The sequence below is a fragment of the Schistocerca americana genome, chromosome 2 (genome assembly GCF_021461395.2).
Source record: "Schistocerca americana isolate TAMUIC-IGC-003095 chromosome 2, iqSchAmer2.1, whole genome shotgun sequence".
NCBI lineage: Eukaryota > Metazoa > Arthropoda > Insecta > Orthoptera > Acrididae > Schistocerca > Schistocerca americana.
In genome coordinates, this window is record NC_060120.1 from 33,206,297 (window position 1) to 33,220,959 (window position 14,663).

At 43.5% G+C, this 14,663-nt stretch overlaps 1 protein-coding gene across 5 annotated transcripts in view; it reads right to left on the bottom strand.

Annotated features, from left to right (window-relative positions):
* The window catches only part of LOC124592612 (protein CLEC16A homolog), a 248,311-nt gene extending 233,944 nt beyond the window's left edge, over nt 1-14,367 (bottom strand). For all 5 annotated transcript variants that reach the window (XR_006977591.1, XM_047131854.1, XM_047131853.1 and 2 more), the window contains exon 1: nt 14,054-14,367. Coding sequence is in view for 4 of the 5 variants with exons in the window: in XM_047131854.1 (XP_046987810.1) it covers nt 14,054-14,127 (74 nt within the window). In the remaining variant the exon portion in view is untranslated. The remainder of the gene's footprint in view (nt 1-14,053) is intronic.
* Nucleotides 14,368-14,663: the final 296 nt, after the last annotated feature.

Sequence of the window (14,663 nt, forward strand, 5' to 3'; positions counted from 1 at the left end):
CCACCGAAGGAGCCGTTTGCTGAGTGCTTTTGCCTTTCTGAAGAGATGTCGTGCCGATCAGGTTGTGCCAAACTTTGCTAAGGTCATGCATCACATCGACTCTGCAGCAGCTAAGAGAATTAAGAAGCATGCTAGCCTCACCTTGGGTCATGAGAGGGTGCACTTTACCCACCGCAGCCTTGAGTACAACTCCCAGGAACTGCTTAAACTACATCTACAACTAGCCAATCATTTTAATCCCGGGACCTGCGACTGGATTGATGGTGTTACCTGGGTGACCACCAATGTTGCACATAAGAAGGCCTCAGGACGTCAGATATCTAAATTTTCTCGTCTCTCTGACAAACCATCGCTGGAGGCCCCACGCAAGACGGTCATCAATCTCACGGACATTGAGCTGACTGGTGATGCAGTCTCTGTTCTGGAGGAGGGACTTAATTTTGCACCCACACCTAGGTTCATGGCGGTAACGGACATCGTCAGTGCTGTTGAACAGGTTGCTGCACGACTACCACCTGAAGCACCCGAAGAAGTGCGCCGGGAAACCTGCCGTGCTCTGACGACAACTAAACCGATCAAATCGAATATTACCAGGAAGAAGAGGGCAGCCATTCGAGACCTGAGATAGAGCCCTGAGATTGTTGTCTTACCAGCTGACAAAGGCAATGCTACAGTTGTCCTTTCCCATAAGGACTACATTGACAAGATGCAGAGCCTGCTAAGTGACGAATCTTACAGGAAGATCAACGCTGACTCCACAAAGAAGGTGGAGAACAAGACTAGGGCTCCTCTCAAGAACGCAGATTTACCGGAGGGTGTCGCCAAGAAATTGACACCTCAAGGACCTGTACCGCCAAGACTTTATGGACTCCCTAAAGTCCACAAAGAAGGGGTGCCGTTATGCCCAACTGTCAGCAACATTAGGGCATCTACATATTTGCTGGCCAAATACCTGGCAGAACTACTAAGCCCTTATGTGGGTAAATGCCCTCATCACATTCGGAATTCTATGGATTTCGTAAAACGTCTCGAGAACTTCAAGCTGAAAGGCTCAGATATCCTAGTGAGTTTTGATGTTGTCTCGTTATTCACCAGGGTGCCTCTTCGAGAGTCAGTTGACCTCATTGCACAGAAATTTGACGTGAAGATGACCGACCTTCTCAGGCATGTTCTGATCTCCACGTATTTTCTGTTTAATGGAGAATACTATGAGCAAACAGAAGGAGTCACAATGGGGAGCCCACTATCACCTGTGGCCGCGGATTTCTATATGGAGTATTTCGAGGAGAAAGCTTTGGCGTTATCCAAATGGAAACCTACTTGTTTCCTATGTTATGTTGATGAAACATTTGTGATATGGCCCCATGGAAGAGACAAGCTTATAGACTTCATTACACACCTGCACTCCATACATCCGAACATCAAACTCATATGGAGACAGAAGCAGAAGGAGGTTAACCATTCCTGGTCGTCATGGTCAAAATAAGAGCGGATGGCGCCATGGGGTATACAGGAAGAAAATGCACACCGACCTGTATTCGCATGCAAATAGCTACCACCACTATTTGCAGAGGTATAGGGGTACTAAAAACACGGTGCACAGGGCGTGTACCATCTCGGACGCAGAGAGTCTGCCCCATGAGCTGGAACACCTCAAAACTGTATTTCGGAAAAATGGGTACTCGGAATAGCAGATCAGACGCACTCTCCGCCCCACCTCTGCAGTACAGCACGTGGAGACGGAGGAAGCAATAGCCACAGCCTATATACCGTATACTGGTGCACTATCGGGGAAAATAGGACGAATATTGAGGAAACACCCGAGTAGGAACTGTCTTTTGCCCGCCCAATAAAACACGCGCATTACTGGGAAGTGTCAAAGACAATCTTGGTTTGCAGAAAGCCGGCATAGTATACCAGATTTCCTGAGAGTGTGGGAAGACTTACATCGGACAGACAGTGCGGACAATAACAGATCATTGCCGAGAACATCAGAGGCACACTCGACTTATGTACCCCAACAAGTCGGCAGTCGCAGAGCACTCTTTGTCCAAAAATCACGAAATGGACTACCAACATACCAGGGTATTGGCACAGACATCTAAATACTGGGACAGCGTTGTTGGAGAGGCTATCGAAATTCGTACCAGAGATGGACTCATCAACAGAGATTGCAGCTATAACCTCAGCAACGCATGGGAACCAGCACTAAGTCTAATTAAAAAGAGGCTCAGCAAAGAAACGAACGAGCGACCAGGGCGGACGAGGCAGTTACACCAACGTGTCCATTATAATTATCCGGGCTGTTATGCCGTGGTCGGTTGATGAATTCTGAGGTGATTCCCAACGTTTCGTCTCCGACTGCGGGAGACATCTTCAAGGGGGTCCGTAGCTTGATGGAAGGCCCAACACACACACTGGCTCGCTACTGACTGCCACAGCATGGTGATGTTTATGTGGGTACCACCAAAAGAACTGTTTCTAAACGTTTGGAAGAGCACAAGGGAAATTGTAGAAGAGGAGAAATGGAACGATCAGCTGTTGCGGAGCATGCTTTCCAGCCAGGGAACCACAATATTCGTTTCGAGGAGACGCAAGTACTAGCGGCCACGAGCGGATACTACGAAAGGCTCTACAGGGAGGCAATCGAAATCGCTAAACACCCAAATAATTTCAACCGAAAGGAGGAGGGCGTCAAATTAAACGGTATATGGATGCCGGTGTTAAAGAAGAGGTGTACCACTCGTCCACTACTGGGTGATGGCAACGGCGATCGACGGCGACGGACAGCGGCCAATTGCACTGACGTTTTCAAAACACGTGACGTCACGCCGCGGCGCGGGGGCACGCGGACAAGGAATTTAGCGGCAGTCAGTAGCGAGCCAGTGTGTGTGTTGGACCTTCCATCAAGCTAAGGACCCCCTTGAAGATGTCTCCCGCAGTCGGAGACGAAACGTTGGGAATCACCTCAGAATTCATCAACCGACCACGGCATAACAGCCCGGATAATTATAATGGACATGATATTTCCGGCCGTGAAAGTTTACATTTTAGTATCAGTTACACCAACGCCACCACAGATGCCGACGCCAGCCTCTCAGCGACCGCCAATGCGCGGCCATGGAGAGAACGCCTCGCGGGGGAAGGGGATTTAGGACGGCCGCCCGCCCGCCCTCAGGAGCTCAATTCGTCAGCGCACCTGACGATGGCGACATGTCTGATCACCGAAACATTGAGCCCGTTGAACACTACGGACCGGCAGTACACCCGTGGACTGTTCGAGCAAGAAATACGCCGGGAGAAATTGAAGAATCATACGGAATTATAATTTTCTTCTTGAAGTCTGAGGGTATTTCACCTGTCTCAAACATCTCGCACACTAGATGGAAGAGTTTTGTCATGCCTGGCTCTCCCAACATAATTACTAATTCTGACAGGATGTCGTCTACTCCTGCACCCTTGTTTTGCCTCGGATCTTTCACTGCTCAATAAATTCTTCTCGCAGTATCATATCTCCCATCACATCATCATCTACATTCTCATTCAGTTCTATAATATTTTTTTAGACATTTGCATTTCCTTTCCCCTGCTTCATTTGTTGCATTTTTATGTTTTCTCCTTACACCAATTAAATTCAATATCTCTTGTGTTATCCAACGATTTCTACAAGGCATGTCTTTTTACATATTTGATACTCTGCTGTCTTCACTATTTCGTCTCTTAATGCTACCCATTCATCTTCTATTGTATTCCTTTTCCCTGTTATTGTCACGTGTTGCCTAATGCTCCCTCTGAAACTTTCAACAACCTGTGGTTCTTTAAACTTACCCAAGATCCATCTCCATAGTTCCTACCTTTTTGCAATTTCTTCAGTTTTAATCAACAGTTCATAACCAATAAATTGTGATAAGAATCCAAATCCGCCCCTGGAAATGTAAAACAGTTTAAAATCTGATTATGAAATCTGTGTCTTACCAAATGTTACATAATCAATCTGAATCCTTCCGGAGTCTCCAGGTCTCTTCAATGTGTGCAACCTTCTTTCATGATTCTTAAACAAAGTGTTAGCAATGATTAAATTAGCTCTGTACAAAACTCTGTCAGATGGCTTCCTCTTTCATCCCTTTCCCCAGTCCATATTCACTTACCATGTTTCCTCTTTTTTTCCCCCCTATTATCGAATTTCAACCCCCCACTGCTACCAAAACTTTCGCCTCTCTCACTATCTGTATAATTTTTTTTTATCTCGTCACACATCTCTTCACTCTCTTCATCACCTGCAGAGCTTGTTGGCATATCAACTTGTACTTCTGTGGTGGGTGTGGACTTCGTTTCTATCTTGGCATTCACTATGCTGTTCATAGCAGTTTACACACATACCTATTTTTTCATCTACATCTACATCTACATCCATACTCCGCAAGCCACCTGACGGTGTGTGGCGGAGGGTACCTTGAGTACCTCTATCGGTTCTCCCTTCTATTCCAGTCTCGTATTGTTCGTGGAAAGAAGGATTGTCGGTATGCCTCTGTGTGGGCTCTAATCTCTCTGATTTTATCCTCATGGTCTCTTCGCGAGATATACGTAGGAGGGAGCAATATACTGCTTGACTCTTCGGTGAAGGTATGTTCTTGAAACTTTGACAAAAGCCCGTACCGAGCTACTGAGCGTCTCTCCTGCAGAGTCTTCCACTGGAGTTTATCTATCATCTCCGTAACGCTTTCGCGATTACTAAATGATCCTGTAACGAAGCGCGATGCTCTCCGTTGGATCTTCTCTATATCTTCTATCAACCCTATCTGGTACGGATCCCACACTGCTGAGCAGTATTCAAGCAGAAGCCGAACAAGAGTACTGTAACCTACTTCCTTTGTTTTCGGATTGCATTTCCTTAGGATTCTTCCAATGAATCTCAGTCTGGCATCTGCTTTACCGACGATCAACATTATATGATCATTCCATTTTAAATCACTCCTAATGCGTACTCCCAGATAATTTATGGTATTAACTGCTTCCAGTTGCTGACCTGCTATTTTGAAGCTAAATGATAAAGGATCTATCTTTCTGTGTATTCGCAGCACATTACACTTGTCTACATTGAGATTCAATTGCCATTCCCTGCACCATGCGTCAATTCGCTGCAGATCCTCCTGCATTTCAATACAATTTTCCATTGTTACAACCTCTCGATACACCACAGCATCTTCTGCAAAAAGCCTCAGTGAACTTCCGATGTCATCCACAAGGTCATTTATGTATATTGTGAATAGCAACGGTCCTATGACACTCCCCTGCGGCACACCTGAAATCACTGTTACTTCGGAGGACTTCTCTCGATTGAGAATGACATACTGCGTCCTATTATCTAGGAACTCCTCAATCCAATCACACAACTGGTCTGATAGTCCATATGCTCTTACTTTGTTCATTAAACGACTGTGGGGCACGGTATCGAACGCCTTGCGGAAGCCAAGAAACACGGCATCTACCTGTGAACCCGTGTCTATGGCCCTCTGAGACTCGAGGACGAATAGCGCGAGCTGGGTTTCACATGACCGTCTTTTTCGAAACCCATGCTGATTCCTACAGAGTGGATTTCTAGTCTCCAGAAAAGTCATTATACTCGAACACAATACGTGTTCCAAAATTCTACAACTGATCGACGTTAGAGATATAGGTCTATAGTTCTGCACATCTGCTCGACGTCGCTTCTTGAAACGGGGATGACCTGTGCCCTTTTCCAATCCTTTGGAACGCTACGCTCTTCTTGAGACCTACGGTACACCGCTGAAAGAAGGGGGGCAAGTTCCTTCGCGTACTCTGTGTAAAATTGAACTGGTATCCCATCAGGTCCACAGGCCTTTCCTCTTTTGAGCGATTTTAATTGTTTCTCTATCCCTCTGTCGTCTATTTCGATATCTACCAATTTGTCATCTGTGCGACAATCTAGAGAAGGAACTACAGTGCAATCTTCCTCTGTGAAACAACTTTGGAAAAATACATTTAGTATTTCGGCCTTTAGTCTGTCATCCTCTGTTTCAGTACCATTTTGGTCACAGAGTGTCTGGACATTTTGTTTTGATCCACCGACCGCTTTGACATGAGACCAAAATTTCTTAGGATTTTCTGCCAAGTCAGTACATAGAACTTTACTTTCGAATTCATTGAACGCCTCTCGCATAGCCCTCCTCACACTACATTTCGCTTCGCGTAATTTTTGTTTGTCTGCAAGGCTTTGGCTATGTTTATGTTTGCTGTGAAGTTCCCTTTGCTTCCGCAGCAGTTTTCTAACTCTACATCTACATCTACATCTACATTGATACTCCGCAAGCCACCCAACGGTGTGTGGCGGAGGGCACCTTACGTGCCACTGTCATTACCTCCCTTTCCTGTTCCAGTCGCGTATGGTTCGCGGGAAGAACGACTGTCTGAAAGCCTCCGTGCGCGCTCTAATCTCTCTAATTTTACATTCGTGATCTCCTCGGGAAGTATAAGTAGGGGGAAGCAATATATTCGATACCTCATCCAGAAACGCATCCTCTCGAAACCTGGCGAGCAAGCTACACCGCGATGCAGAGCGCCTCTCTTGCAGAGTCTGCCACTTGAGTTTATTAAACATCTCCGTAACGCTATCACGGTTACCAAATAACCCAGTGACGAAACGCGCCGCTCTTCTTTGGATCTTCTCTATCTCCTCCGTCAGACCGATCTGGTACGGATCCCACACTGATGAGCAATACTCAAGTATAGGTCGAACGAGTGTTTTGTAAGCCACCTCCTTTGTTGATGGACTACATTTTCTAAGCACTCTCCCAATGAATCTCAACCTGGTACCCGCCTTACCAACAATTAGTTTTATATGATCATTCCACTTCAAATCGTTCCGTACGCATACTCCCAGATATTTTACTGAAGTAACTGCTACCAGTGTTTGTTCCGCTATCATATAATCATACAATAAAGGATCCTTCTTTCTATGTATTCGCAATACATTACATCTGTCTATGTTAAGGGTCAGTTGCCACTCCCTGCACCAAGTGCCTATCCGCTGCAGATCTTCCTGTATTTCGCTACAATTTTCTAATGCAGCAACTTCTCTGTATACTACAGCATCATCCGCGAAAAGCCGCATGGAACTTCCGACACTATCTACTAGGTCATTTATATATATTGTGAAAAGCAATGGTCCCATAACACTCCCCTGTGGCACGCCAGAGGTTACTTTAACGTCTGTAGACGTCTCTCCATTGATAACAACATGCTGTGTTCTGTTTGCCAAAAACTCCTCAATCCAGCCACACAGCTGGTCTGATATTCCGTAGGCTCTTACTTTGCTTATCAGGCGACAGTGCGGAACTGTATCGAACGCCTTCCGGAAGTCAAGAAAAATAGCATCTACCTGGGAGCCTGTATCTAATATTTTCTGGGTCTCATGAACAAATAAGGCGAGTTGGGTCTCACACGATCGCTGTTTCCGGAATCCATGTTGATTCCTACATAGTAGATTCTGGGTTTCCAGAAATGACATGATACGCGAGCAAAAAACATGTTCTAAAATTCTACAAGAGATCGACGTAAGAGATATAGGTCTATAGTTTTGCGCATCTGCTCGACGACCCTTCTTGAAGACTGGGACTATCTGTGCTCTTTTCCAATCATTTGGAACCCTCCGTTCCTCTAGAGACTTGCGGTACACGGCTGTTAGAAGGGGGGCAAGTTCTTTCGCGTACTCTGTGTAGAATCGAATTGGTATCCCGTCAGGTCCAGTGGACTTTCCTCTATTGAGTGATTCCAGTTGCTTTTCTATTCCTTGGACACTTATTTCGATGTCAGCCATTTTTTCGTTTGTGCGAGGATTTAGAGAAGGAACTGCAGTGCGGTCTTCCTCTGTGAAACAGCTTTGGAAAAAGGTGTTTAGTATTTCAGCTTTACGCGTGTCATCCTCTGTTTCAATGCCATCATCATCCCGTAGTGTCTGGATATGCTGTTTCGAGCCACTTACTGATTTAACGTAAGACCAGAACTTCCTAGGATTTTCTGTCAAGTCGGTACATAGAATTTTACTTTCGAATTCAATGAACGCTTCACGCATAGCCCTCCTTACGCTAACTTTGACATCGTTTAGCTTCTGTTTGTCTGAGAGGTTTTGGCTGCGTTTAAACTTGGAGTGAAGCTCTCTTTGCTTTCGCAGTAGTTTCCTAACTTTGTTGTTGTACCACGGTGGGTTTTTCCCGTCCCTCACAGTTTTACTCGGCACGTACCTGTCTAAAACGCATTTTACGATTGCCTTGAACTTTTTCCATAAACACTCAACATTGTCAGCGTCGGAACAGAAATTTTCGTTTTGATCTGTTAGGTAGTCTGAAATCTGCCTTCTATTACTCTTGCTAAACAGATAAACCTTCCTCCCTTTTTTTATATTCCTATTAACTTCCATATTCAGGGATGCTGCAACGGCCTTATGGTCACTGATTCCCTGTTCTGTACATACAGATTCGAAAAGTTCGGGTCTGTTTGTTATCAGTAGGTCCAATATGTTATCTCCACGAGTCGGTTCTCTGTTTAATTGCTCGAGGTAATTTTCGGATAGTGCACTCAGTATAATGTCACTCGATGCTCTGTCCCTACCACCCGTGCTAAACATCTGAGTGTCCCAGTCTATATCTGGTAAATTGAAATCTCCACCTAAGACTATAACATGCTGAGAAAATTTATGTGAAATGTATTCCAAATTTTCTCTCAGTTGTTCTGCCACTAATGCTGCTGAGTCGGGAGGTCGGTAAAAGGAGCCAATTATTAACCTAGTTCGGTTGTTTAGTGTAACCTCCACCCATAATAATTCACAGGAACTATCCACTTCTACTTCACTACAGGATAAACTACTACTAACAGCGATGAACACTCCACCACCGGTTGCATGCAATCTATCCTTTCTAAACACCGTCTGTACCTTTGTAAAAATTTCGGCAGAATCTATCTCTGGCTTAAGCCAGCTTTCTGTACCTATAACGATTTCAGCTTCGGTGCCTTCTATCAGCGCTTGAAGTTCCGGTACTTTACCAACGCAGCTTCGACAGTTGACAATTACGATACCGATTGCTGCTCGGTCCCCGCATGTCCTGACTTTGCCCCGCACCCGTTGAGGCTGTTGCCCTTTCTGTACTTGCCCAAGGCCATCTAACCTAAAAAACCGCCCAGCCCACGCCACACAACCCCTGCTACCCGTGTAGCCGCTTGTTGCGTGTAGTGGACTCCTGACCTATCCAGCGGAACCCGAAACCCCACCACCCTATGGCGCAAGTCGAGGAATCTGCAGCCCACACGGTCGCAGAACCGTCTCAGCCTCTGATTCAGACCCTCCACTCGGCTCTGTACCAAAGGTCCGCAGTCAGTCCTGTCGACGATGCTGCAGATGGTGAGCTCTGCTTTCATCCCGCTAGCGAGACTGGCAGTCTTCACCAAATCAGATAGCCGCCGGAAGCCAGAGAGGATTTCCTCCGATCCATAGCGACACACATCATTGGTGCCGACATGAGCGACCACCTGCAGATGGGTGCACCCTGTACCCTTCATGGCATCCGGAAGGACCCTTTCCACATCTGGAATGACTCCCCCCGGTATGCACACGGAGTGCACATTGGTTTTCTTCCCCTCTCTTGCTGCCATTTCCCTAAGGGGCCCCATTACCCGCCTGACGTTGGAGCTCCCAACTACCAGTAAGCCCACCCTCTGCGACTGCCCGGATCTTGCAGACTGAGGGGCAACCTCTGGAACAGGACAAGCAGCCATGTCAGGCCGAAGATCAGTATCAGCCTGAGACAGAGCCTGAAACCGGTTCGTCAGACAAACTGGAGAGGCTTTCCGTTCAGCCTTCCGGAATGTCTTTCGCCCCCTGCCACACCTTGAAACGACCTCCCACTCTACCACAGGTGAGGGATCAGCCTCAATGCGGGCAGTATCCCGGGCAACCACAGTCGTAGTCCGATCAGGGGATGCGTGGGACGAGCTGGCCGTCCCCGACAAACCCCCATCCCGACCCCCACAGTGATGCCCATTGGCAACAGCCTCAAGCTGTGTGACCGAAGCCAACACTGCCTGAAGCTGGGAGCGAAGGGATGCCAACTCAGCCTGCATCCGAACACAGCAGTTGCAGTTCCTATCCATGCTAAAAACTGTTTTGCTAAGAACGTCTGAACTAATCTACAGAGAGCGCAAACAAATCGACAAAATTTAAACGGTTATTAAAATACAAGATTGCCTAGTAAATGCAGTAATGCTGCTACTTGCGCACTGCTGACACTGCTCGGCGGCGGAAGGAGACTAAGCGAAATTACACTATTCAGATACTAAAACACGATGCTACACTCTCAAATACTATAATACGCCCGAAATTTATGAACTAAACAATGCAAGTACCAAAAACACGCAAAGAAATTAAGAATTAAACTATGTAACAAATGAGTGAGCTAGGAGTATACGACTTGCTGCTCAGCTGCTTATCCAACGGCGGCAGGGAGCACACTGACTGCGACCAACCGACACTGGCCGTTCAAAACAAAACAGTAGACAAACGACTACGCGAATTTACACTATTCAGGTACTAAAACGCGATGCTACAACTCTCAAATACTATAATACGCTCGAAATTTATGAATTAAACAATGCAAGTACCAAAAACACGCAAAGAAATTAAGAATTAAACTATGTAACAAATGAGTGAGCTAGGAGTATACGACTTGCTGCTCAGCTGCTTATCCAACGGCGGCAGGGAGCACACTGACTGCGACCAACCGACACTGGCCGTTCAAAACAAAACAGTAGACAAACGACTACGCGAATTTACACTATTCAGGTACTAAAACGCGATGCTACAACTCTCAAATACTATAATACGCTCGAAATTTATGAATTAAACAATGCAAGTACCAAAAACACGCAAAGAAATTAAGAATTAAACTATGTAACAAATGAGTGAGCTAGGAGTATACGACTTGCTGCTCAGCTGCTTATCCAACGGCGGCAGGGAGCACACTGACTGCGACCAACCGACACTGGCCGTTCAAAACAAAACAGTAGACAAACGACTACGCGAATTTACACTATTCAGGTACTAAAACGCGATGCTACAACTCTCAAATACTATAATACGCTCGAAATTTATGAATTAAACAATGCAAGTACCAAAAACACGCAAAGAAATTAAGAATTAAACTATGTAACAAATGAGTGAGCTAGGAGTATACGACTTGCTGCTCAGCTGCTTATCCAACGGCGGCAGGGAGCACACTCAAAATGAAAGAAGGCAACAGCACGTCGAGTTCCCAGCCGAGCACGCATCCATGTACTAACCACGGCCAACGATTCCTAACGCCGGTGAACAGACGAGAACCGCTGCACTACGCTCGGTGTGGCCGTTATTTATTATGAAACCCACCCCTATTTGATTTTGTATTTTTAACCTTGTATTCTATTCCTCCTGTCACCGAACATTACTAATTCCCACCACATCTAACTTCAACCTATCCACTTCCCCTTTTAAATTTTCTAACCTACCTGTTTGATTAAGGGATCTAACATTCCACACTCCAATCCATATAACGCCATTTTCTTTTCTTCTGATGACGACACCCTACACCCTCCTAAGTAGTCCCCACCCAGAGATCTGAATGGGACCCAAGAGGATTCCACCATTACATTATTAAAAGTTAGAAATAAGAAGAATCAACTGATTAAAAAAAATCATAGCTTGTATACACGTATGCAAAATGGGTAGGCTCAAGTATTACAAAGTAGTTGGAAAGCATATAGAATAGCTGACACTGACTGTAACAAGGATTTAACGAGTCTGTACTAACAGGTCAATTTACAAAAACTTGAAACCAACTGATTTCAACAGAGAATATGTCAAGGAATTTTTTGACTACTTTGAACAAGTTATTCATTCAGATCATTCACTGAAGACTGAATATATAACCTGGATATTGTAGCATGTGTTTGTATGCTGAAGTAAACTGCAAAACTGAATGTGAACCTAACACAAATAAAGAAAACCCACGGTTTTTTTTGTGGAAGTCTTTGGCATACAGAAAAAAAGCAAAGAACTGCGAGCAAGTACAACTGAAAGAAATATGAAGAAAAAGATATCTGACCCTCTCAAACGCAGTGAGGAAAAATACAACTGGGAGAAGAAATGGAAATCATCCATAACTTAAAAAAAAGTGAATAAATAAAAAATATGAATGCAGGTTGCAAGAAAAGTTATAGCCTACTCCATGATCTTTCAACAGTTTAGCTTTTCTGCACGATTCAATACCATAGATAAGATTGTGAAAATACAGACTTAAAAATGACAATCATTTAAATATTACAATTAAAGGATACTGATCCTGTGGAGTTTTCAGGGAAAAGACAACAAAGTTGTATTTGTAGGAAAATTCTATTTCTATTTTTTTGCATTTTATATCAACAATTTTGCTGCATTTGTGTTCATGGATAGAATGTTGGCCCACTAAATCAGTGGAATATATGCTTAGTTGATATAAAAATAAAAAGAGCTGTTATTATTTAGACGCTGAAAGATACCCCTTCCGCTGTTGAAAAAAATCCATGGTGGGAGTTACTCGGGACTGTGATATAAATTTACAAGATGTCCAATACACTATAGTAGTGTAACTAATGGTCCTACTTAATAAAAATTAATTTTTGTGCTTCACAGGAAAAAATATATTAATCTTCAATTGGTTGAAATGCAATCCTCTCCCCCTTACATCTGATTAAGTGGTAGTAAAAAGTGTATAATATCAGCATTTTATTTTCTTGCTAGAACATGGATCCGTTTGTAATTTGCACAATCAAGTGCTACGTACACAACAATCTGCAAATTGATTGCAGTACCAAATCAAGTGCACAAAAACTAAGACCTAATATGATATAACAGTGACTATTCAAATAACGCAAACCATAACATAGATGTTTTCTTCAGCCAACTTAAAATGAATACAGTAACACTGACATGCACTAGCTGTACCCCATAACAGTGACATTTGTTGGTACATATACCAAACATACATAACATAGCTATTCACTACACAATCAGTTTAAGTAAAAATGTGTGTTAGATTTCAGTTATGACAGCACTTGGTCACAATAGTCAAGATTAGGTATTTTGTATATGATAAATTTATTAAAAGTGCATAACAATATTTCATTCTGGCAGCATATTAAATCTGTAAATGTTAGCAGTTCCAGTTTACTCTAATATAATCACCTATTTTGACTAAATGACCAGGTAGTTAAGTATTATATTCAAATGTTTTATGTTTTTTATGCTATACTTTTTGACATGTTCCACACCCACGAGAATCATCTCAGCTTCTGTTCTATGGAACTACAACTGAATCTAATCTAATTTATTGTAGCTTTTCATTTATACTATAACAGCAAGAGATCATTAAAAAATTCAATACTAGTTCCTGAAAAAACGCTAGTTTTTTTTTTGTTTTGTTTCTTTTCCTCCATTAGGAGATTAAAAAAATAATCTGTTAAGGAATTCAAATTTTTAATGATCAACTGCTATTACAATGTAAATAAATATCAGGAATAAACTTGCTGCTGCAAATAAATATACGTGTTTATCATACAGCTTACGTCAACAGTATTACCAAGTGCTTTCACTAACGTAAATTAATATTTTGAATAAATGTCTCAGAAACCATTTTTATCTGTATGTAAATGTCAACTGTGGCCTATGCATTCTTTATAAAATACCAAATGTCACACAGTTTTGTAATTCATGATTTTTTTATGCAATTGTTGAATGTGATACTGTATAGAATACGGCTACTACATCTACTAATACTAATTACAACAACAATAACACTAATAACGCTGCTGTTGGGTGTCGTAATACCTGGGAAACAGCGAAATCAATTTTAGTTGTTGGATATTTAGCACAACTATGATACATCTTTCCTACGTGTACACGTTACAGGATACAATGTCCATTGCATTCAAAAGCTAAACTAGAGAAAAACTCGGAACGACAGCTACTCACTTAAGATGTTCCAATGAATGTGGATTTTTCGGTTTCCATAAGCCGCCTCCAAACCAGCTTCTACTTCTGAACATTTCGGCGAGTCTCTCGGTGGGTGACAATCACGAGAATAACTGAGTCATAATGCATTAACCACAAAACCCATTTCAAGCGTAACTCATTAAAGGCTGGGGGATGTCACTCTCGGCAAATGTATTTAAAGGAACATCATCGTTTCACACACAAAACAGAAAACACTTACACTCTATCTATAAGGGATATGCAAATACAAAAGCAAACACTCCCTCTCCACCACCATCGTAGGTTCTAACACTGTTGTTTAGTGGTGGGCAGGAAATCGCGTATCTGTTAGAAATCACAGTGACTGAGAAGTCACAGATATCACAGTAGCAACTTTACAGAATCTAACTGCGATTTCAGTCACAGTTAGCAGTCGCAAGTAGTATTTCACATTGAAAGACGTGAGCCATCTATTGGTCGAATTTAGCACTGCTTTCTGCGATTTCAGTGACAAGTCGCAACTAAGAGTCGCAAGTAGCAACTAAAAAGCGCGGTTAACAGTGGCATCTGTTGGCCGAAGTTCGTACTACGTCCATCTCTGCGGTACGCT